This window comes from Ceratosolen solmsi, unplaced genomic scaffold (assembly GCF_000503995.2).
Source record: "Ceratosolen solmsi marchali unplaced genomic scaffold, CerSol_1.0 scaffold80, whole genome shotgun sequence".
NCBI classification, from domain to species: Eukaryota; Metazoa; Arthropoda; class Insecta; order Hymenoptera; family Agaonidae; genus Ceratosolen; species Ceratosolen solmsi.
Window position 1 is genome coordinate 234519 of NW_011948459.1, and position 27951 is coordinate 262469.

Sequence of the window (27951 nt, forward strand, 5' to 3'; positions counted from 1 at the left end):
CGGAAGATCGCAGCTAACACACAAGTCCTTGCGCATCCCCAAACGTGAGCTCACCTGTATATAGATATTTAAAAAAATTAGAATTAATTGTAAATTAAAAGTTTTTAAACTAAAACAGCATACACATCTTCGTGATAAATGTATTTGTCAAAATCACGAGTTAAACTTAAAATAAATTTCTTAATTTTAAAAGAAAATATATAAAAAATACATTTTCATTCTTATTGATAATATAAATTAAAATAATTGTTATAAAAATTAGTAGAGGAATTGTGATAAATTATAAATGTATTTTTTATTAATTATTATTGGTTAAAAAATGAAATAACTTTTAAATATGTTATTTTTTATTATATGGTTTCTATTCAATGCATATTTAAAAAGAATCTCATTTAATAAGGTATTTTTATGAATTTTTCCTAATTTATTTTTAAACGCACACGCGAGTGCACGAACACTCGCTCTGCTTCAATAACTCTACTTAAATCATTGTTTCAATTTTTAAAATAAAATATATGAATAAAACTATTTACTTAATAAATATTTAATGTTCTTCCTTAAATTGTGTAAATTTAAGTATTTAAAAAATTGTAAGTACAATGTAATAAACTGTAATAACTCTTGTATTTTTATTTATATATAAAATAGATCTTTATATCTTTTCTGAAATATAATAGTTTAGAATAAAGATACGATTTAATTATAATTGAAAATAGAAATATTTTAAATTATATATTCAGGAACCGAATACAAATAATTATTTTTGTTAATTATTATTTGAATTGATCATGTATCATATATGATAATTTATTATATGAAATATTCCATTAATACTTTAGAAAATCAAATTAAATACCAATTGAAAATAATCCATTCTTTTCACAATTAAAATATTGTTTTATTTTAATATAATTTCACAAATTTCATCTTTATTTCTGAAATATTAATTTATAAATAAAAATCTAGAACTTTATAATGAATACAATATTTTGAATTGTGTAAAAATTTTCTTGTAACATTTTAACAAATTTTGAAACTTCTAAACCTTATACATTAATAATTATCGAACAAACGTTAATTATATAGATAAATAATTGAATTAAATATTATTTTAATCATTTGTAAAGAAAATGCTTCTATTTTAAATTTAAGAAATAAAAACAATTTTATTTTATTTTATTATTTACATCTATTGTATATACTTTATAAAAAAAATGAAAAATGAAGATCTAAAAAAATAAATAAATACATCAATAAAAATAAAAATAATTATGCATGAATATGTAATACATAGAATGATATTAAATTAAACTTAATAGATCTGATCTAAAATAATATTTTATTATAAAGTATATATTGATTATAAATTATGATAGCATTTTGTTATTGAACCAAAAACGGGTGGATTTTTAAAATTTGTTTGAAATTGTATTTCACTTTTTATAATTAAACTCAAATTATGAAATATTTACAAATTAGGTGTGACATAAAAAAAACAATAATTCGAACTGTTTATTTTAATGTGTGTATTTTTATAACTTTTAATAATTTTTGTAATTTTTCTAACATAAAGACTTTCGTATATGAAAATACAGAAAGAAGACAAAGGGAATCAGTTCCATAATTTTATTTGGACTATTTATAATAAGACATATAACATGGAGTCTTATATTTCTATCGAAATGATATATACATATTTTTATAATATGTGCGTAAATTTGTTCTAGTTAACTAATCTGCTATTAAACACTTACTGATACATGGCATTTTTATCTTATAAAAATTCTTCATTTATTTGAATCGAAAAGAAAATGTAAACGAAATGAAAACTTGTTTGTAAATTTGCTTATGCTTATATCCATTTATAAATATTTCAATGATTTAATGTAACAAGGATCATTCATATCTGTAATAATATCTGTTCTTACTGCAATTCTTAAAAAATTTAAATAAAGATGCATGAATTCAATATTTGCAAATTTGTTAATCACAAATCTACTCTAAAAGGAATTATTAGTATGTAAAAAATTGTATTAATTTGAATATAGATTACGGCTATAATCTACGAGTTTTTCTTGCTGAAATAAGATACACCAATCAACATGTAAATACATGCAAATAATTGAAAATATACAAAACAGTGTAATTAAATGTAAATAACGTCAATGACAATTCATATAAAGGTAAGGTAATTTTGCATAAATCTGACTAAAAAAAATAAATATACATGTTTCATTTATTAAATTTTGTTCATACTGATCCAATTGGGGCTCAAATTAATTTCGAGAACATTGTAATTTTTGCATTTCTAATAGACTTATAAAAAATGAACGTATATTTTTTATAAAAGACACAGCCATCAATTGTTAATTTCAATGCACGTTTCACTTTGAGGTTATATACCAAAATATAAAAAATATTTCCAGATCATATTAGGATTTATTTTTTTTAATAAAATAATTTAAGAATGAAAAACAGAAATTTAAAGTGTTGGAAAGATACTTTATGTGCTTAAAGCTTATAAAAATCTATATTTAGAATACTCAATATCACTCTAGATTACAAAAATTTTTTGTAAAAAAATTTTACCACTTCTAAAAATAATCTTACTATTAATTATGATTTATCAATTTCTAGCACTTGTTTTTCCACGTGGTATTAAGTAACGCATACAGGCGATTAAAACGAGCACGAGAAAAATATTTATTATAAATGAGATGAAACACAAATCAGGTAGTTCGTAATAATGAGTAATAAATTTACTTTTTCAAAAAATTAAATATATTATTGACTCGATGATTGTAATATTTTCGACTAACTTTACTATAAATACGATTACATCTGTAAAAGGCATCGGTCGATGATTAAAAAAAATTGAACGCCATATTTATATTCAAAAACTTAGTAGGTCGTTAATGACTAACTGAATGCTTGTATCGAACTCCTGAATTATTTAAAAGGAAAATAATTTGTTTATGTTTGAAATTTTCTATACTACAAGAAAATAAACGGGCCACAGTACTAAAGAGACAGGGTCAGTAGACACTCAACTAGTTCGGCGATGACCACCTTGTCATTACTTTTGGTCGAGTTACTCCTACAATCTATCATCCTTGAAATATGGAGGTTCAAGTGCTGAAAATGATCGTATTGAGTGGCTATGGACAATCAACTGCTGCCATGATCTTTTTAAATACTAGTTAATGTATGGTTGAAGACATCACTCTATAGAAGGCGCTTCGAGCGCGATAAGAGTGGTCCCACATACGTCATTCGTGCGTATTCACGCCCATAAATGCCGTGACCTCGACTGTTCATTATAGAAGCTGTAACGAACACTCAATTCCGGGGTCAGCTTCTTTGATATTTATGCTACCTCGTTAACATTATTCTGCTAAAACTTTTTTTTCCTACTTTCGTTATTTCAAAGACAACCATCCACAGAAACATGCACATGCATAATCTATCTGAGAGACCTAATTTCAATAACGAATGATACACGAATCGGTATTTATTTCAGTTTAAATTAAAATTGATTTCATCAATTGGATGTATCGAATGTAATATTTTAATGTATTAAAGGCAGTGTGGGATTTTTAATAAAATAAAAAGTAATGACTATAAAATAATATTTTTATTACATTACTTAATAGAACATTATTTAAAATATATAACAGAATATCAAATATTATTTAATCTTAAGGTTTCCAGAAATGTCTTTATTTTGTATATAAATTGGTAGTCTTTTAAAATATATTTTACATAATTACAGGGTGGTAGTAATAATATATTTTATTCTACTTCATATAAGTAAAATAAGTTGAATTTAAAAAATTTAACTTAGGTTAGTTGTAGAGTGCATTTTTGTTTGAAATAAAAAAAATTTTGATACGTTAATCGTGACATAAGAAATAAAAGCTATTAAATGTATATCATCAATGTACTTTACTAATTGGATCTAGGAAATGTAAGAATTATTAGTAGATGGAAAAGGGAAGAGGAGGAGAAACAACGCAGCACTATTGAATTTATTCATTTTTTTACTATGTAAAGAGTATTGATACCACTTCTTTTTGTAATTAACTTCTAATCTCCAGGTCTTTACAGCTTATTAATCATTCTTGTTAAATTTCTAGTCACTCGTATCGGAATACGAAAATGCTATATTATGACAACTAGTCTTACTGGAATTTGTATATATAAACTCAGTATATAACGAATTATATTAATATAACAGTATATTCCGAATATATAGCAGTACATTTATTTTCTAACGTTACTACTTCTAATGTTCTACTTACTTTATTATAAGCTAATTTTTAAATCCTTATAATAGTACTAAATCAAAATAAATTTAAATTCAATTATATCTATTTGTACTAATTTAGATACTATAAAAGTAATATATAGATAAAACTGAAATAGATATTACAATATTACTTAATAATATTTTTCATATTTAGGGAAAATTAACTATTTTTTTCTTATAAAGTAATATACAGTTAAGTTTAAAGTTCTATTATAAAGTAAAAAACTAATTACTAAATTATTATAATACTATAATTTAAGATTTAGGGAGAATTTCATGATTTAAACATTAAAGCATATTGATTTTAACTAAAACTATAACACAAGAAATATAATTTAAAAATTCCCCTTATATCAATTCCTGCATATTAATTTCTCCTATTTTTGTAACCAATCAATATACAACGTGTTGATTACTTGAAATTTAGATCTAATATAATATCCAATTTTTAAAATCTTTTATATAATGTAATATATAAAATAAGTATTACTACTATAGTAAATAATAAATTATAATATACTGAATTGAATAACATATAAGTAACTAAATGCCATCTAAGTAAACTATTTTATATTAGCATTATATACATTGTAATATGAAGCTATATAAAAGAATTTTTCGCATGATAAGTTAATAAGTAATAAATATAGTTCAATTTTTTAGTCCTGCTTTGGGTGATTAATACGCGTTAAATAATGACTTTCTTTGATGGTAACCTATCTTGATAATAGATTGGATATTCTCCACGTGATACTACACCATATTTCATACTTTCTCCAGTAACTATCTTCGAACAATCGATGTTACTATTTTTAGAGAAACTTAATCAATTTACCAGCATCTACGTTTGCATACTTTAGTTTGTTAAATGAATCGATTGAAGTACAAAATAAGATTATTATGCATATTAAATATGCTAATATTATCCTGAATATTTTACCAAAATAATTTAGTCTGACTTTGTTTAAGGTGCACTTTTCATATTATAAATTTTTCTAAGCATAACTTAATTATACGTTCATTAGTCTTTTCATTTTTTACATTTCGAGATAAAAATTAATATGCAACTTACGATACAATATTTTAATTGCTTTTTCGTTACAAATTCAACGCACAGTGCTTATCAATACTCGAGAAAGTGCAAAATCACTATGCACGGTATCACTCTCCGGTCCGTGTGAAAGTAAATGCATACTTTCTTATTTCACATGTTCCAACTTAAGTTCCGCAACTAACGTGCTGTATACGTGCATTACGTATCTCTGCAGAGAAAGAAAAAGAGAGAGAGAGAGAGAGAGAGAGAGAGAGAGAGAGAGAGAGGAAGAGCAGCTTGAAAATTCGATTTACTGATATATTGCAAGTCTCGAAAAAGAATGCGTTCTTTTTAATTGTTCGTTGTCTTTTTGGTTTATATTATATACTACTCGATGTTTTATTTTCCTAAAACCAGCTAATAGTTGTTAACAATAATCTTTTAAATTTTAACCAAATTCTCACCTTTTCTTCACGTTATAATTCATTCGTTAGAGTTATAAAAATCGATTGCGCATGAATAAGCGATAATCTTTCTTTGCTTTAATAACTTATATAAAAAATGTATTATGAAACAAAATTCATAATTTTTATATTTTACTCTGTATATTATTATTGACAATAAATATTTTTTTTTAATTTAATAAAATAATAAATAATGAATAAAAAAAATTGTTTATAAAATTGTTTTTATCAAAAGTAATTCTTATTCAATTAATATGTTAATCACTAAAGAAAAATATTATTAGAAATATTGGACAACGTATCTTTATTAATTTAAATTTAAAAACATTAAATGTTAAAAAGAATTGTTTAAGTAAACGAGAATTTAAACTATTATTACTATATAAATTATAAATAAAACTTTTACAATATCATACTCTTATAAAACATATATCGATACTCAATGTCATAATTTGTTAAATTAAAAAAAGAGGGAAAAGAAAATATTCCTATTAAACTTCATTCTTTATATTACATAGAAATTAAGAAAAAAGGTTCACATTCATTTGTTGATAACAAATGTATAATTTATACCAATACCATAATAAAAGAAAAGACTAATGACCAAAACCAATAATAGGATAAAGGCAAAATGATTAAATATATGAGTACATAAACGCATGGGTAAAGAAAAGTAGTTTTTCTAGAAGAGAAAGAGTATTAGTGCTGTACAAAACCGTAGTGATATTAAATATTCTATTGTAGTAGACCTGAGAGTTCGATAAAAAATTATAAATCATGCAAGTATTTGATTGCACGTAAAATTCATACGTAATAGAATACTTACAGATAAGTAATAGAATATTACAAGTGGCACTTGTACATACATAAAGCAACATAAAATTAAAAATAAAAAATATACACATACGTGCACATGTGCGTATATAGATGCAGTTGAATGCGAGTAAAATATTGAAGCAAAACAATAAACGACACAACAATTTACCTTCTAGCAGAATATTTCAGGTTTATATTGCCCCATTAAGTCCAAGTTTTCCTCCTATGAAATAAAAACAAAGATGTGTATATAAAAAATAAGATGTTACAATAGAGAACATGAAGATTTGTGGATACTGGCGCGAGTTAGACGACGAATCAACGGTAATTGTAAAAATCCACGACGTATCGCTAAATATAAAAATAATGTGTATTTGCCATTAAAATATCCTATTAAAAAATATATGAATTGGAAAATACGAAACAACGCTTTTTAATGATAAGGATTATAAATTATTTTTTATCATCGTGTTACCAATTTCTTTTAATGTTTGTGTATACAAGAATTCTGAATTTATAATTTGAACTCGAAATTCGTGATAGCACAACGCACACTACAGTAATCTTTCTTGTAAATGAACACATTTCTTATATTTATATAATATATTTAAACAAATAATTATGGTAATCTAAATCGCATTTTCTTTCTTTTTAATTTATTTATTTATAATACTTATTGAAATAATTAAATAAATACAGTTAACTATTTAATTAATTAATAATTGCCATAAAAGTATAAATATATCAAATATAATATATTAAAACAAGATATGAATGAATATCAATGTTAATTTCCACTAATTTCCAATAAAAAGCATAAAATTTTAGCATATTTTTATATACAATATTTAGTTAGGTTTATTTTTATGAAAAGAAACAATTTTAAACATTTTTAATTTTAAATTCAAATTTTTCTTATATATAATAATATACATGATTATTTTATTTATACAACTTTGCTACCATAAATCAAATGTTGCGTAATGTTTACTAATAGACATTGTTTCCAAAACTTCTATCAAAATAATTAGATATTTTATTCAAGAATAAATAACTGATAATTTATTATTTATTGATTTTTAATTATCTCAGAAACATGAAATAAGTTATTGTAAACAGAATAATTATAATCAACGTGATTAATGCTCAAATTTTAGTAGTAATAATTGTATCAATGTATACAATTGCGATACTTCATGCAATCTTGATATATATAAGATTCGTTTCGTATTAATTCAAGTCGGATGATTTATATTAAATACATTTTCTGTTTATATATGCACTTATTGTATTCTCTCGATGTTTTTCGTATTGTGTTGCATAAAAAATCGACATACATTAAAGTTACTGTTATAGTATTACATATTTAAACATATAATTTATTATGTATAATATATATTTTTATGATTTTAATTCTTGTTTCTGTTAATTTAAATCTCTTGTATCGTGTTTAATTCGTGTTTACGTATAATTATATCAGTCTCCTTATTTTTAATATTTTTTATAGTATCCTAAAATATTTCAGGAATTTTATTTAAAAAATTAATGATTGCCTAAACATTCAAATCATTTTAGATTGTTAATTACACTGTATCAAATACTTGTGTATTACTCTTGTATTAAAAAAAGCTATAATATTTAATTATTTAATATTAGTTCGCGACAATATAATTAAAGTAAAATCTTAGAAAAAGTAAAATATTTATTTGATTTTTCAATAATCTATATTGTAATTGATAGAATCAATTTGTTTATTTTTAGAATATATTAAATATTTATATTATTGATCAAGAATAAATAATTATTAATACGTGGAATAAATAATAAAATTAAAAGATTATCAAAAAATCATTTGTAGTAAATTTTAATTTATTCTTATTTTCTATTCTTAATATTACAATACATCAATTGAGAATTATATCATTACAATGTAGAATTAAAAATTTTCATTTTATAATTTACATAAACTGTTAATGTCATGTTTTAAAATTGAATTGAGGTTTATCTACAAACTTGACTAGAAATACTATTTGATTGTGATAAAAAAATGAATGACTAGATTATTGTGTAGGTTAATTGCATAAATTAATGCGTTTTATCCTGTATGAAATATAAAAATGTTCATTTTATAATTAGTGTTTTTTAAAGAAAATTTAGTTACTAAAATTAACAACGTTTTCAATAAATTTATTATGCTGTGAACTTAATTATATATGTACATTAAATAAAAGTAGATTACATCGATAAAAATATAGTAACCTAAAGTATTTCATACGCTTATGGGAATAGAAAAGAGCAAAGTGATTATATAAAATATAAGATCGCTCATATTTAGTTATACCAAAGTAACTGGAGTAGCAACCACTTGTTAGTTAACATTAATTATTTGTCAACTATATTCATATATAATTTGAATGAATAGTAAATTAATTTATTTAATTTAAACTTGTTCGAAAATGTAGAAATTCCCAGCTCATTAGACATCTGGGAAACTCGAGATAAGATCGACTTTCGATCTTAACTCGATCGATAACTCAACTACTCGAGGAATAAACATTTAAACGCGCCTCGGATTAACTAAATCTAAACAATTCAGCAAAACGTCGAATATCAAAAGAAAATACAATTCATAAACACATCTGGCGAGAACAAAGGTCCAAGTGTCCAGCAAAAAGCCCTTATAAAACTAATGCTACGAGACATTGGACACGGCCTCGCCACAAGGCATCTATCGACGACAAGTCATAATACTTCTGGCATAATCAAGTCATAAAAATATAAGCAAAAACCACCTCGTCATACATCCGAAAAAGGGATATTAAATGGTGGGGATGCAAGTAAGAAGCGCTCTGATTGGAGCCGCCAATAATGAAAGAATCAATTCGATTGGGGACGCCCAGAAAGAGGCGCTCTGATTGGAAACGCCAAGAATCAGGAAATTCATAAGGATCACGCGGTGGCCGAGAATGCCTTCAAGAAAGACGCCGGCAAGGCGCACGATAGTCACTTCTCACCAGAGAAGCCGGCAAAGCTTCTTCTCCAAGGGAACGCCAAATAACAAGGATGTAGACATACACGGTAAAGGCCGATTAAGAGGCAAAGCCTAGTCATATCCAACTCATAACAAGTGCAAGATAAGTGCAAATCAAATCATACACTCGCAGCAGTGCAAGACAAGGAAAAAGGAACAAGTAAACAGTGGTCCACAAGGCACAGCATAATCACATATAAGGAGCCGTTCGAGGCAAACTCAGCAAACAATACGAGGCATAGCCAGAAAAACACAAAACATAAACTACAAGCTGCCGCACGAGGCACAACCTGCAGACATCACTAGCTGCCATCAAGAGCACAAAATCTGCAGAACTCACAAGGTAAAAGTTCCATTCCTTATTAACGATAATAATACACAATATGCCTCACAAGGTAAAGAACTGTAGAGCGACCAAGCTCACACAATCTGCAAACGCATAAGGGGCAAGTTTAGCTCCCACAAGAAAGACTTACGAGGCGCCGTACGCGGCAATATCTGCAGACTAAGATGAAGTGCCACCAAAAGCGCACCTGCAGAGCTTTCAAGGCAAGCAATAAGACAATAAATACCAAGGCAAATTCAAGCTACTGCCACGTGCCACTACACAAGAAAGCATGGGGGCTTACGACCTTGTTCTTCTACGTGTATAACACCACCACCACGTGCATTACATATAGAGGACCAGAAGGCTACGCCCTTCTACCAGTGCATGCAACGCACATTACAGCTGTGTCGCAATAACAATACAAAACTCAAGAAACGAAGGCATTCATGCAAAAACTAAAAATCATTATAATACAACTAATGCAATTATCGCAATAAATTAAAACAAATAACAAATCTATTTATTATTGAATACATGCACTATCCTGTCCACTTGCCCGCAATCCTCCCTTCCACCATCTGGGAGTTTACACCTAACTAGATATTTGGCCCTCCTAGTCGGTACTAAATTGTTATAAAAAGTTAAATTTTAATAAAAACATATAATTATATATTTTTTGAATTTCAATATAAAATTAAAACCTGGTTTGCTTTCTATAGATCTGCATTTTCAATGGCAAATTTCTTATTCGTTCATCGAAAAGCTAAATATTGCACAATAATTTAATTCAATAATAACTAAATAACTGCATTGAATAGAAAATTAGACGGACATTTGTAAAGTCTTCGATAAAGTCTTTAAAAGATTTCTCATAAACAAATCATAAATGAACGTGGTTCTAAAAATTACTCACTATCCATTGTTATATATAATATTATAATTGTTATATAATTATAATATATAATGTATAATTAATATAGAATGTATAATGTATAATAAAAAAAGTATAATATATAATTGTTATATAATATAGGAAAAAAGAGAAGAAAGAGAAAGGACAAAAATAGGTAGGTCATGGTAGAGAAGTTCATCACTATAGTATAGTGTATGAGAAAGTAAATATGGTTATCAAGTGTTTATTATCAATCTATCAATCGAATAAATCGTTGATCGGCGATTTATTAATTATAAAAAACTATATTTATTGATATTTCGTAATCGAGAATAATAAATTTGTGAGTACAAAATATAACGAACGAAAAGAACTATGTAGACAAACAAACAGACATAAACAGACAGAAACTATTGTTAGACATACAGTAATTTGTAGTATACTTTAATGTACACGTATATTAAATAGAAATTAATGACATAAATCATAATTAAATGTAAATGTCCAATATATATACTTTATACTATAGTATATTAGTTTATATACCATTTTCGGCTTAAATTTAATTATAAATTAATTTGAAACTACTGGATAATAAATGCGTGGTTTTAGCTGAATCTTTGATGAGGAATTGGTTTAATTTCAATTTATTCAAAATTGAAAGGTGTAATTAAAATTATAAGTGTTAAAAATTAAATCGGATAAGTGAGTAGTGCCGTGATATCTTGAATTTTGCACGCCAGCGATACGCAACCAGGTGCTCAACAATTCTATTTAGTATGGGGCTTATAAAGAAATGATTGCTGATAGATACCTTGGGCTGTGGGGCCTCCGATATCGATTTAATCCTGTCGCTTGAGTTTTCAGACGTACTGTTCTGTGCCACTCTGTTCGATGATGAACCTGTTAACAAAATTATTTATTTTTATTAGTAAATTTTTCCCAAAATTCATCTTTTTATAATATTTACTTTGATTTCTCAAAATTTTATGTTTATAATTAAAATATACCGATTTCATTAAATAATTATTTATAATATACTATGTACATGGAAATTCAATTGATATTTATTAATTTTATATCTAAATATTATATTATAAAAAAAAATTTTTAGTATACATATTTATTTATCTATTTATAACTTTTAAATATAATTATATAAATATAAAAAATACAAAAGAACTTAATGAAGTTAATTAATTTAACTTATTAAGTTAATTTAATAAAAAAAAGCATTAATATAAAACACATGCATATCTTTAAAAAATGATTTAACATTATTTTTCAAAGGAAGTATTTAAATAAAAAATAACTCAAAAATATTAATTTATAGAACCAATTGTGCATTTTTTGCGCAATAAAATTACACATATATATATACATTTCAATAATGACTATGAATTTTTAAAATCTTTCTAGCACCTTACAAAAAATTTCAATTAAGAACAAATCAGTAGACTAAAGATAGCAATAAAAGTATAATACAGTAGTGCTGAGCACATCTACATTATAAAACTATTAAATACCAACTGAAGCACAAAGCTTTATTTGTAGATTAAAAGTCGATAATTGTAGATGCATGTAATCATTTCCATTGACTACGGCTCAATAATAGTACATTTTTTAATATTTGCCTATTTGAACATGGTGGTACAAAGGTAAATAAAAATAGCAGTGCATATCGCATTAGACAAAACCGCGAATGAATTGCAGCCATTGAATACAGAAACGAAGCGAGTAAATAGTTTACTCTTTTAATATAGCTTTATAAATTATCTCTATTGTGACCCATAAATCATATTACTTAAAGAATACTTTTATACATTAAATGCATACCTTCTTAATGTTTACACTTTTTCAATATATTATTTTTACGATAAAAAACTCAATCATATATTTTTTTATCAATTTTTCTTTGTGGATATAAACTGCGCTTGATTTCAGTATGCGTCAAATTCTTAAGTAATATTGATCCAAAGATAATAATTTAAACTTTAGAAAAATCAATCGAAACTATGAAATTGATAATATCTTTGTATACAAATATCATTCTCATTTCAGAAAGCAGCTTTTTTTCAATTGAATATAGAGAAATTACTTATATAAGAATAGAGATATACATTAATGGGATCCTTGTAATCATATGTAAATATCATATTATTTTAACTTTTTATTAAATCGATACAAAAATTATATTGCATTTATATTATTATATTATATTAATAATTGATTCCTGGTATTTATTTTAATATGAAATATTATTACCCTTCGATATATACTCAAGCACAATGTTTAATATTATATTTATCATAATTTGTATTCATAAAAATATTTAATGTATTATTTTACATAATAAACTATGGTTTGATTTATACTACATGCAAACTGTACCATGTTATAATATAAAAAGTTTAGATAGTTTAAAAAAAACATTTTCAATTAATTTGAATGTAATAAATCGTAGGTTAAAATATAAAATCTCAAACGAATTAAACAATATGTATAAAATACAAACAATAGAATATAGTATAAATAAATAATATATGATTTATTATAATAAACAGTAAGAATATGATTATTTCATAGTTATAAAATAAAAATTCTTCAAATAAAATTTCGTATGAAATGATTTTAATAAATTTTTGTTTTACAAAATAAATTTAATAAATACTTACAATATTTTAATAATAAAATATCACTGTAAATACATAATTTTTTAAACATTTTTTAAACATAACATAACAGAAAATACTGCTTAGGATAGCATCAAAATAAGTTAATTATAATTCTTTATTTTGAATTAGTAATTTCTCTGTTTTAAAGAAGATATATTTCTAAAAATATATATATGAATATTTTTATGTAATTAAATGTTTTGAATTAAGTTGAAAATGCAGGAGTGCTAATGCTTACTAAATACTCAAAAATATCTCTATTATCCGAATCATCATATCACAGCTCTATGTAATTGACAGTTATTATAGACATATGCTATCAAAATAACGTATTTATTTTTATTGATTTACTATATTGATTAATAATATAACATGAATGATGTGTATTACAAAAGTTAATTAATTTATCTTTGCACTAATTTCTTTTTTAACAATATTCATGAATTTGTTTTACAACAAAGTATTTACCAATATTTTATTTCGTAATATTCACTAATATTTGATGCATTATTGTTACGTAAACTATATTCTGTTTAATTTAATAAATAAATCTTATTTTATTTAATTATAAGTTCATATTCATCCCAATTTTAATTATATTACAAATACAAAAACTAGGTTAAAAATGGTATTAAGTACTATAAGTTACATTTAATAATATAATATTTGAAAACGACAATGTGTCGTTTATATAAATAACTTTTTTTAAACAATGTAACATACTTTGAAATGTTAAATTGTTTCTTTTTCTTATTTTCAAAAAATTTTTTAAAGTTGAAAACAATCATCATATTTTTGATTAATTTATTGTTTGAACATGCTAAAATACTGTAAAATTTCTTTCAATTAAATTTCAATTACAGTAATCATTTTAAAAATCAAGTATAGATAAATTACTGAGAAATATGAAATATGTTTAAAATATCTTTTATGCAGACCTGATTAATTGTAGATTAATAAAAAAATGAAACAATACCTTGAGTTAAAAAGATAATCATCTATCAATAATAAATATATAGATATTTTAGAGAATAATAGGAATTAAACTTAATTCAAATTTGTCTGATTTAAAATTCTATGACTTTATAATAAGTTTACTTATTATATTAATACAAAAATATGTTCATTCGAAAATTACTAATTACAGAATAATTAAAATGTTAAATATTTTAGGAATTAATAACTACTTCTATTTTTTAATAAAATTTTTATTATTTATGAAAATTAAAAAAAAAAGTATTTTCAATATATATTGCTTTAAAAGATTTAATATATTTTTATTTACTATATATCCTTTTATGTATTCTATGTAATCCTTTTATTTTATTCTTAATATTATAATGTGACTGAAATTAACAGTAAATTTCTTTTAATAGTGATAGTGATTAATTATATTCTTAGATTTAATAATCTATTTGCATCTACATACGCCAAAATATATAAATTCATTAACGCGAATATAACATGAAATATGTCATTTATTATAATTAATATACTAATAAACTTATAACTTTAATTGAATAGTCAATCTAAACAATATTTAAAGTGTTTAAATATAATATAATAAATAGTACACAAGATAACGAACTAAGTCTTTGTAAATAAAAATGAAGTAAAATTTACAATAATGAAAATCGACTAGAAAGAAATATTTGCATATTATATTATTTTTAAAAAATTAAAGATTTAAATCTAAAATTTTCAATAGGTTAGAAATACGTTAATATATAAAATAAAAATTGTAAATAAAAGATAATTTAAATAAATTTATTTTTCATAAATAACAAATTTACTGATAAATTTTGTCGTTCAATAATAAAATATGATGACTTCTGTCTTAGTAAACATTCTCTATGACCACCTATCAGAGTAATTGTACTGTGAGGAATAATCAACCAAACGATTGAAGGATTGTCATAAAAATGCCTACATTACAATATTATATACACTGACGTATATTATGTACACTGACCACCAAAAACTTGATAGAACTGCGACAAGTAAGTGAGTATGGAGAGTCTATCAGGTACAGAGCATGATGCCATATCTTCGGCGTCAAGTAAAGCCGGAATGCCCAGATGTTGCTCAGCCGTTCTGAAAGCGAGCTCGTTGTTTCTATAAATATCGCTCTTATCGAGGCTACTGAAGTCACTGGAACAAACGAATATTAATTATCAAACTTATATCTGAACATATAAAATCCTGAACGCATTAATATGTTATATCATTCATTTAAGAACTTATTGATATTCAAGCAATAATTTATCAATGAAATGATATACGGTATAAATCTAGATTAAATTATTAAATATGATTATAAAATGCCTAAAAATACTTAAACATAAATATAAAGTACTTAAAATATTTCAGTATTTTCTTAATCCCTTACATTTTTTAATAATGTGTATAAATTATAAATAGAAATAAAATATTGGAAGAAACCTGAAAAAACGAATAGTTAAACTTTATTTATAAAACACAATTCTTTAGTCACGCTTGCTACTCCATTGCCTTTTACTAATTGTTTTTTACACTACATATTAATATTACGTTATACTATTTCATTCGTTTTTCATTAATTATTTTTATTTTTTTTATTTAGACATAATTTCCTTGTTACAATCGTGATAAATATTTTTGCCCCTAAATGGAATATTATTAAATCTTTAAGGCTCTAAATTACATATTATGCAATATATTGTATTAAAACATATACGATCTTCGTTAATATATTCATTATATAATCATAAAGAATAGTTTAAGAATTTTTCAAAATATATAAATGTAATTGACATTTTCAAAAAGTATGCAAGCATTATTTTAGAATTTAAAGCTATTCCTAAAAAATTTTTCATTATATTTTTTCTCATTAAATCGTAATAGATTAAGTTTTGTTTACATTCAAACTAGTGTAATAATCAATTTTTTAGAAATGATTAAAAAATGATTAAATAAATTAAATAAAAAAAAATTAATTAAAGTTATATTTCTATAATAAATAAGTGTATGATATAAATAATTACTCTTAAATCAATAACAAATGTATACACTATATCAATTATAATAATTATTCTCTTCTACAGAAATAATATTTAAATGAATTTAATTAAAAAAATTTTCACTATAACAGCATAATAGCAACAATTTTATTTTCTAAAACGTTTTACAATTCTAGTATAAATTAAAAATTTATTAAATTAATGATTATATGTTACTAGATTTTATTTAGAAAAAATATCTAAAACACCTTTACATTCAATTAGACTTTTACACTGTTAGTTTTCAATATATTGCTTTCGGAATTTCCAATCAAGGAAACATTTGTTTCTTAAACTTGAATTATTGCTGATTATATAAATAGTTCAATGTAATATTTATACTTTAAATATTTAAAAAATTGTGATCCTTTCATCTTTTTTTTAGAAATATATAGAAAATGTTAGAAAATAAGAAAGATAAATTTCCTGAATGTTTTCCTTTTAAATCGAATGATATTTGAAATTCCTGATGGCGGTAATTTTTGAAAGCAGCAAATAGTTAAAATCAAGATTATTAATTAAATCAACCATTAAAAAGTTAAGAATTGTTTAAATTAGACAAAACAAAATCTAAATTGTTGGATACCTTAAATATATTTCAATTTTTAAAGTTGTGATATAAATGATGTATTAAAGTTAAAGACTAGAAGATTGATTTAGTTATAAAGGAGAGAAATTAATAGCTTACATCAGATCAGGTCGGAAATGGTGTATCATAGCACAGAAAGCAAGTCCATCTCGCCACGAAGTGGTCATATTTTGTACATTAACGCTGGGGTAGCCATTGGTAATACGTTTGCACCAGAGTTCCAGCGCCTTTGTACCACGACGTTCACCCATTTGTATTAATTTTGCTCAATTCACTAGATGTAAGTTAGTGACAGGTTTCTACAAGAGATAAACCTTCGTTTTATCTTGATGCACTAGTTAAATGTTAACTCTGTAAATTGCTGTAACCAAGAAAACAAAAAACTATACAATTTTGACGTTGTTAATTTTTTATTTTATATAAAAGTACTTTTGATCACATGCAACTAATTATAAATATCAATTTAAATTTTGTAAACATTATGAAATATACACAAAATATATTCACACAAGGATGAATAATTAAAATCTCAATATTCATTACAATTATAATATTTATTGATATTAGGAAATATATAAAAAGATAAAAACAATTTATCATTGCTTGAAATACTATCGAAAATCGTTATATTAAAATTTAACAGAATTTAAAAATATATATAGTTTATTTCTGATTTTATATAAAATTTTATCTAATATTTGGATCATTTAATCTTCATAAATATTATTGAAATTTATTATTTATAATATTTTTCAGACAATATAGAATATAATATATTCACATTTTTTCATTTAATTCTGTCATTTATTCAAATAAGTGCAATTATTTGTTTATTTTTAGTTGTTAATAAAGACTATTATATATTTATTTAAATTATAACAAAAAATAATAACATATTTATTCATAATATTTAGAAGGCTATATCATTTAAATATTGAAAATTTAAATTTTTAAAAAGTAGGTAATGTTTGTAAGAAGAGAAAGTATCAGAGTGACTTATAGAATTGACAACTTCGTAAATATCAATTTTGTATGAAAGATATTTTCTCAATACCACATACAAACAATGGTTTTATGTAAGCAATATATACGAATAAGAATATGTGCATTGAATGTTTTTAAAAATAAATACGAAAAGAACCAAGAGCTGTGTTCAATTCCTTCTTGTTTAGCCATTATAATTGAACATTTGAACTGCATGTCTGTTCATTTGGTAGCAATCAAAATTCTATGTTGAGTTTGCTTCGATAACAAAATAGTTAGGAGAATAAAAGAGGAAGAATATTATGGTAATTGTAGAGCCGCTACATTGACTATAAAAAATCTTTTGCAACTCTCTTTTAAATTAATCAGATATTCAAAAGTTAATTAATATTTGTCATAGTTATACCAAACTTTTATATTTTTAAACATATGACAGGTAGGCTCATAATCATTAAAAAATTTGCTAAGCTTGGGAATTTTTATAATACATTCGTAATTCAAAAACTAAATAAACGTTGATAGTTAAATTGAATTTTTTAACAATATTAAATAAGATATCTTAATTAAATATATTGCCTTGGTATGAAAAAAATCCGTCTTAAACATTTTTATTCATTACACCTACAAAAATATTTTCATATTCGCAATTAAGAACAACATTAATAACTACCTAAAAAAGTAACAGTACTACTCTTGCTTGTTTAAACAAATTTCGCTCTGTATTAAAATAATTTACCTCAGGTTGTAGCATAATATCAATAGTATCAATGTTTTTATATTATAGTTTAATTTAGAGCAATATTTAGTACATTGCACTCAAATTAATGAAAGTTATATTTTTATTTGTATAATAAGCATTTTACTCTGCATTGACGTATGTAATTCAATTAGCATAAGAAATAATGAATGAAAACGTTTTTAGAATCAAACAATAAAAATGAAAAAATAATACGTTATAATGTAGAGTTTACGGCAGTAAGACAGATAATTGAAAGTGAAAATTGAAGCTAAGATGGCAAAAATGCACTCGCATATTAATATTTTCTTGCATCGACAAAAATAAATCTCCACAATTTTCCAAATTCTTGATATAATGAAATTGTCCACTCATAAATTCCATAGCATACACGTGAACAATATATATATATGTAAACAAAGTTCCCATAAAAAAGTTTTTACAAATTAAAAATTTATAGTGATGGCACTATTATAAATTAAAATTCTCATAACAATTGTTCATAGATCATTTGGATTTATCCCAACTCACGCGTTCAGGTAAACACATATACACATAGTAACTATATTACTCTTAATTGATATTAAAATTCAATAACAATAAATTGAATAATGAAATAATAATAAATTTAGCTAAAGGAAATACTACAATCAAGAGCATAAGAGTAGATAATGCCATTGCATTAATTTTGACAAGCATCATATCAATCACGTATAATAATTTTTTTAAGTAACATATTAATTTAGGCTCCAAGTGAAAAATTTTGTACCGTTTACTACTACTGTAAGTATGAAATTAATATCGAACTTATATTTTTACATATGACGCTACAGGATAAATTTGTACATGTACATCTTAATTTGATTAAAGAGAATTTATATCTTTATTCAGCACTTTGATGTACGAAAATACTAGACGATAGATTTTTTATAAATTTTTTTCTAATATATGATTCATTAAATTTTAATTGTATTAATTATATTGTCATATATCATGTTATTGTATCAAATTTTCTTTTTATTTTTATATCTTTATATTGAATACGCGTAAACATATCTATAGAGTCCTAACCACTTTCCATTTCTGATACTCTACAAGAGAAACAATAAATGCACCGAGTTCTTGTCGTTCCATTAATTTTTATAGTAGAAAAAGAAGCAGATAAATTAATTAAAATTATAACATACAGTATTTACATTACTAGTTTTAATTCTCTATGTAATATACTTTATTTATTTATTAGAGTTTCGTAAAAGAAAATTTGTAATTTATTAGGTTGAAAAATCTACGTTTAATTAATACACATATTAATTTAAAATTATAATAAGTAAAAGAAAATATTGAATTATTTAAATAAAATGTTAAAACGCTTAATTCAAAATTTCTTTTAATGAATTCTTTATAAATTTCAAAATAAGATACAGAGGATTATTGATAATTTTGTTTCACATTAATGTAAATATTAATAGACTTGGAATCTAAGTTTTAGTCTAGGTATTATGCCATTCGTATAAATAACATTAATATTTTTATTTTTCAGATGTGTACAAAGTTAATTTATTACAGAAGTGATGATCTCAATGTTGAAGAATATAATTGAAGAATGAAAATTATCTTTATTAATGACACTTTGTATTTATACAGAACCAATTAATTTTATACATCTACTTATATTATTTTGTATATATATTATACAGTATTTAGGCATATTAGCTAATACAATTTATTTATCTCTACTATCAATACTTTTATAATACATTTTGTTTTATTTTTTAATTATACATTAATGCATTTAATGTTGTACTTCTGGACCTTCTTTGTACCGACTTCAAGAACAATAATTCACTTAATAATTCAAAAATAAATAAATAATTTTAAAACCACATGTTTTTATTAGATATTACGTACATTTAATATTCACATAACCATTTATATGTTTTTACCACTCATTTATTAATCATGCTGTTTCATCTCATACAAAAAATTGTAAAATTTGAGGTAGAACACTTCAAAGACCCAATGGAAATGATTACGTAATGTACTGAATTAAATTATTCCTATTTATTTTATTACTTTTTAATCCGGGTCCTTTGCCTTTCTCAAACAATTGCTAGTACTTTGGACACCAATAAAATTGAGAAAACCGAGCAGATGCTTTAAAATCTATTATAAATTTATTGTATTAGTCTAACGTTTACATACAATACTTATTAAAAATATTTCAATATTAATTTTAAATGATAAGATTAACTATATTCCATTTTTGCCTCTATTAATACAAAATTTTAATGAATGCATTAATTTCTTGTATTATTTAATCTATATTTGTTCAATTTGATAATGGATATACTGCTGAATAATTATTTAAATAGTAAAGATAATAACTTTATAAAATATGCTTTACTTTCTGGATTTAAAAGTGATTGTCAATGGAAAAGATCAATGAAAATTTATAATAATATAATTATAATAGTGATAATAATTTCACCTTCAAATATATTACTAATAAATATATTCCAATAAAATTTATCAAATTAATGAAGATATATTTGATTAAATATATAATAGATTTTTTAAATTAGGCATGGGATAATGGTTTCTAGTATAAAAAATTTCTATAAAAGTATTAAAAATTAGTGGAAACTTATGATTTAGTATTATTTGCAGTAAATATTATTTGAGAACGTAAGAAATAAGTTTTTTTAAACATGTTTGTTTATAGAATTTAATAAATTTGCAGTACATTTATACTGTTTCGTGTACATAAGTTGATATTTAATTATACTTGTAATAATTAGTTCATATAATATCAACGATCAATACGCTAATTAACTATCATGGTTTGCTATCTAATAAATTAAATAATGACTTCTATTCCTATAAAATATTCTGCAGAAAAATGTCTATAAAATTTCTTGAAATAATTATATTTTTCACCAGAAATAAACTACAGGGAAATGGTAAATCATTTTTGAAAGTGAGATAAGCTATATTTTATAAATTAATTTATATTTTTGTAATCAAAAATACTTAAGTTAGTTAATGCAATAGGTTAACAAAATAATCAAAAGCGATCTTTAGTTTTGATTTTTCAATTAAAAATTTCATCATTTTGAACATGAATTTTAATTAGATGAGTTAATTGAAATTAGCACCAACTGTTTTATAAAAATAATACCATAATATCGGAGAAGCTGTAAATAAGAGTTTTCTTTAAATTCAATAATTTGTGCAGGAAAACAAAATACTATTAATAGAGGATATTATGTCATCAAAGAATTAAAAAATGTATGTAAATAAATTGTTAAAATATTACAATTTATGTTCATTCACATTGTAAGATATTTTGTTAAAAGTAAAGTAATTAAAGACTAAAAATAAATAAAAAATATTTATAAACTATATACATAAATATAATTTGATTGTGTTGTAGGAACTGCAAGAGTATGAAGTATGATGTTAAGTATAATTACAAACATAGAAAATATATAATCGATAATTAATGAAAACATATTTCATAATTGAGATTAAGATAGTAAACGAATAAGTTTATATAATCAAACAGATACCTTGTATTTTAGTATATTAAAGTTATTAAAAAATACCATAGTAAGTGGAAAATATCACGACATTCAAATGATCAGAGTTAAAAAGGAAGTATTAATATAGAATAACTAGATTTTTTATATTTATATTTCAATATCTTGAACAATAGGTATAAGTAATGCATGTAAGCAGGAAGTCAGTAGTATAGTTAATTTTTTTGTTCCAACCATAGATACCCTTTCATTGAAAATTTTTACCTATCTTAATTATTGGTTTATATAGTTAAAGCATGACTAAGAGATAGAAACGATTCCTTTTATATAATTCCTTATACATATAACTTTAAGCATATTAGATCTACAACCAATCACATATACAGATATGAATGTATGTAATATAAACAGGCTACAAGTAGAGAATTAGTATGTGATGTACTTGATATTCCTCAAAAGAGGTAACACATATAACATAAATAACTCATATTCAAAACGTATATTCATACAGAATTTCTAACACGAACCCATAGTCATTACTTTGAAGAAATCTACTTAAGTATGTTATATGACGATAGCTTGAGAATTACGATAATAAGAAAAGTAATGAAAATACAGTCGTATTCTTGATTTTTAATTTAAATAGCATTTTCCCAAATTTGGATACTAATCAAGAAGAAAAGAATATAGGAAATGTATCAAAGTTTTAAACGAATTCCAAGATAAAGTGTTATTCAATTTGGAAGTCTGTATGATATAATTATAAATAATATTAATCACTGGCGATATCTTTCTGATTAAATTTTAATTTCATTAAAATTATCAAATAATCCGAAAAAATAATATTACTATTAATTGTTTCGTGTTCAAAAAATAAATTTAAAATGTTTTCGAATCCAAAATATAGTGTAAAATAATGTTGTATGAAATATAAGTGTTAGAATTTATCTTCATAGTAATAAAGAATGAAAACATATTTAATTTTAACTTAAGTATTTTTCACAAAGTCATTTCTATAATTTTGACTATAAGTTAGTAATCTTTATTAAATGAATGTATTGAAAAGTGAAAAAATTAATTAAGTTGCAATGAGAAAAAATATCTCCTGTAATTACAGAGTTTTATGTGAAAGTTATTCAGTATCGAAAGGTAACCGCGATGTTTCCTTGACATACACACACGCGCGCGTACACACAAAATACAATCAAGTAAAGGTATATGGTGAGTTTGTCGCCCTGGAAAACAAACAAGGACTGATAAAATTTTATAAGTTCAGAAAAGAAAAAAAATAATTCTCTTTTGAGTGGTTAACGCATTATTATGTACGCATTAACATAATTGATTGATAAATGATTTCTATCAACATACGGACCCGTATAAAAATCGTTTCTAAGATAGTAGACCCAAATATCTATTACCAACAAAAACGAGTGTAAAATCTTAAATAAATTAAATTATGAATGAAACGATAATCGTGTCGGTAATTTATGTTCACAACTTACAGCTCATTGCACTTGAAAAATTGACAAAAAAAGATAGAAAAAGAAAAGAACTAAACAATTTTGTTAAAAAAACATTATTAAATAATACTGAGTTAACTTTCATAGAAATTTTTTTTTATCTTGTTAATTTTAAAGAAAAATAATCATTAACGTTATTTTATTTATATTAATATCAATTAAATATAATGATAAACTTATATTAAGATCTTCTATTTATAAATATCATATTAATAAATTGAATAATATAAGATTGATTTGAATATTTCTTATTTTGGTACTAAATAGCAAATTTAATCTTGCAAATAATCGATTTTTTTTTTTTTTGAAAATCATTATAAATCATTCTTTTCCAGTACAATTGAAAGATTAGAACATATATGATTTATAAAATCGTGCGTTTACTTAATATAATAATATTGTATATTATTTTTCCGATGCTTTGATAAAATCATCTGAAATTCGAAAATATTAAACAACACAAATAAAAAAATATTAGAATGAATTAATTGAATATATTATGTGTTAATTGAATATTGAATATAATTTTTTTCAAATTACCTCCCATTACCTTCAAAATGATTATGTCAAAGGTTTTCCATTTGGTTACATTAATTAAAACAATCTTTGACTTTATTGATCATTCCGAGTAACCATATAAATATTTGACAAATGTTTTGTTTCAGACATTATTGCTTTGTATTTTGTGAATTTTTCGAGATCATATCACTTACGTAATTTTAATAATAAAATAATGTTTTATTCAGATTTTCTGAGAATCGACGAGAGTTATTCGTTACATATGAACTGACTAAACGTAGAAAAAGTATAAGATTTGTTTCAAATTTCATTTTTGTACATATATTCTTAAATATTAACTGGTAAAATTACACTTTTTGAATAAAATTTGTTGAAGTAATATGTAATAAAAATTATTATCCTCGATTAAACATTAAGTACTTCAAGTAATATAGAATTTTAAGGGACGTAATTAGATATTTGTGTTCAGGAAGTTTATGAAAAATTATACTTGCATTTTATATTATGTTATAGATGTTGAAAAAATGTTCGGTAAAATGTAAGTAACGTTTATTTTGCGAATAAGCAGTTTGCATTTTCAAATGATCAGTTTGTTACGCATTTGTACATGAACAGTCACATAATATCTAGATAATGAAAATGACCTTTTTTCGACGCATTTTGCATGAACTATAGAAAAGCTAATAAAATAACTAATAATCTCATAAGTAACAATGTTTAAATTAGAATTATTTATTAAGTTTATTAACACGAATCAAAACTCAATAATTTTGCAAATATTTTATCCATTGATAACATTACATTTGTGTTTGTGTTTGTGTGTGTCTCTATAATGCAATTAAATCGTGTGCGCACTAGCGAGTTCATATGCGCGCGTGTGTGCATTCATACACTTGATATGCCTAAAGTTTAATTTATTTCAATAAATATATTATGAAATTGTAAAATAAAAACTCTATAATGCAATTAAATTAAATGGTTATAGAAATCAGTAACCATCTTCCAAACGTAAGAATAGGTTGAACTTCAGGCGGGTACAGACTTTAGCTTTGTCGGTCTTGTCAGAAGCTTTACGAACTGCTGACTTTCGCACTCTTAGTCTAATCATCTGGTAATAGTGTATACAAACTGGTTTCTATATTACACTAGTTATTCAGCGCTTGCTTCTTGCAGGAGTTGGAAGTGCATAAGGAAATAAGAATTGAACCGATAGTAAATAAGCATATATTGACATATAAGCATAACTTAATTTGAACGCGTTTGTGCAGTTGAAGAGGGATCATTATAGTATGAGACTCCCAGTCCAATCATATTCGAACATTTTTGTTATCCATGCAAGATACCGAAAACCGATAAAAAGCAAATCAATTGTAATTGATTGTATTTGTTACATTCTCTAGAATTACCAATTATGGTTTCATAAAAACCACTTTGTAAATATTTATAATTTGATACAATATCTTTGGAATATACTGAAAATTATAATTAACGAAAGTAGAATAAACCAATATATAATTATATTTTGTAAGACTCGTTATGTACAGAATTTTATTTATATTCGAATATACTTAAAGCTCAAATTCATTATTTATATATATTTTATTTTAACATATGTCACAGTTACTTTTGGTAACTAAACATTTTATTAGTTTTAATTTAAAAAACTCAATTATAATTAAATTAGGCATTTAAGTTAAATTTTATTTATATTTCATTTTTAATCTCATTTGTCTTAAAACTGCTCTACCAGAATGTAAACAGTTTGAGATACTAATATTAAAATAAAAAATATACGGAACTGTATGTGATCTGGAATGAAAATATGAAACAATATAACTAGACAAAACCATGAAATTTTTTTTATTGAATGAAGCAACCACTGGCATCATGTTTTTTTAATAAAAAAATGTAAATAAATCAAGTTTCACTAGGCAGTCAATCCTATAAAGATGAATTGAAGCATTTTAATTTTTTTTTAATGAACGCAACAGAATTTAACTGATGTGATTAAATTTGATTTAATGTTTTAAATAAAAAAAAAAGATAAATAGTTTTCAAAAGAATGTTTTTAACAATATTTATTCATATGAATTTTTTAATGAATGTAAGATTGGATTGATATTACTTGAAATATTAGTTTATTTTTATACTACACATATAAAAATTTAATATTGCTGCATGTATACACATAAGAGCAGTTAGGAGTAATTGACGCTTACAATAATGACATTGTTTTCATAAATTAGAATTTAAGTCCCTTAAAGATCTGTAACACCATAAAGAATTAACTCATTTTAAAAATTATATATTCTTTGACTTAAAGTTACTTTAATTTCAATGGTAAATTTTAAAATACAATGAATTTTACAAATTGCTTAAATAAAATTATTTTCTTCAGATTGTAATCATAAGTATCATAAAAGTACATTTTTATAAAATTACCATTTACAAATAGTGTAGAAAATGGATACAGCAAAATCAAATTACTGTTTGAGAATTGACAAAAGAAAACAAGGTAAAACCTTCGAAATCGTTCTTGTATCAGCAGAGAAAGGAGAGTATATCCTTTGAATCGCAGTTATTGATAGATACTAGGCCACAAAGAATGTCTAAATTTCTTATCAATTGAAAATAGAGGAATTACTCACGTGATAAACGCTATCCTTAAAGGATTGATGTAAGATTTTAATTTATAGCTATATATTATCTCGCTGTTTATCTTACAAAATGGAAATAATTGTTTTATTAACCATGATCCTGTATAAAGGCTATTTGACTAAATGCTCATAATTTCCATCTTATAAGCTTCCTAGCAGTATTTATTTTTTTAAACATATCAAATGACTAAGCTGGTAGGAATTTGGAATAGTTTATTACATTGCACATTATATTACCATCCCTTTTTACTTTTTAAGTACTTTCTATTTTAATTTTTCATTTGTAAAAATCATATAACTTGGACCTCCATTTTCATCATTAACTTATATTAAAGCATTGAATACAAAAAAAAAATAGAAAATTTTAAATAATATGCCCACTAGTATATTATTTATAAATACAATGTTTTTTTTTTTTTAATTATATATTGACACATAGAGGACCACGTATAATTAAAATTATATAATTAAAAATCATACAGTTTCGATGAATTTTCAATATCATTATTGTCTCTTATTCAGCGTAAATCGTTTATAAAATGAGAAATGTATAAAAACCTTGTTAAAAGTTAATCAAAAAAATGAAAACGAGAACAAGTAGATAGTGAGAAACGTACAAGAAAGTGTAGTCGCCATATCAACAGCATAAAATCAGCATACCATAATGATTGGCGGGAGAGTTTGAAATTCATTCATTTAAGATGAGAACAGTGGGATACATAATGACTGCTTACTTGAGCACATGACGGATAATGCGAGGTCAGCAGGTATCCAAAAAAGGAAGCAGCAAAAATAAAAGAATTGGCATTTACGTATAACAA

General features: G+C 23.7%; 1 protein-coding gene across 1 annotated transcript in view; it reads right to left on the reverse strand.

Annotated features, from left to right (window-relative positions):
• Positions 1–27951, reverse strand: part of MICAL-like (protein) — a 32035-nt gene that overhangs the window by 3742 nt on the left and 342 nt on the right. The window contains exons 2-5 of the mRNA XM_011505463.1: positions 17275–17536; positions 15521–15699; positions 11688–11776; positions 2–54 (exon numbers count right to left, since the gene is read on the reverse strand). Coding sequence (XP_011503765.1) covers positions 2–54; positions 11688–11776; positions 15521–15699; positions 17275–17426 — 473 coding nt within the window. The 5' untranslated portion in view covers positions 17427–17536. The remainder of the gene's footprint in view (position 1; positions 55–11687; positions 11777–15520; positions 15700–17274; positions 17537–27951) is intronic.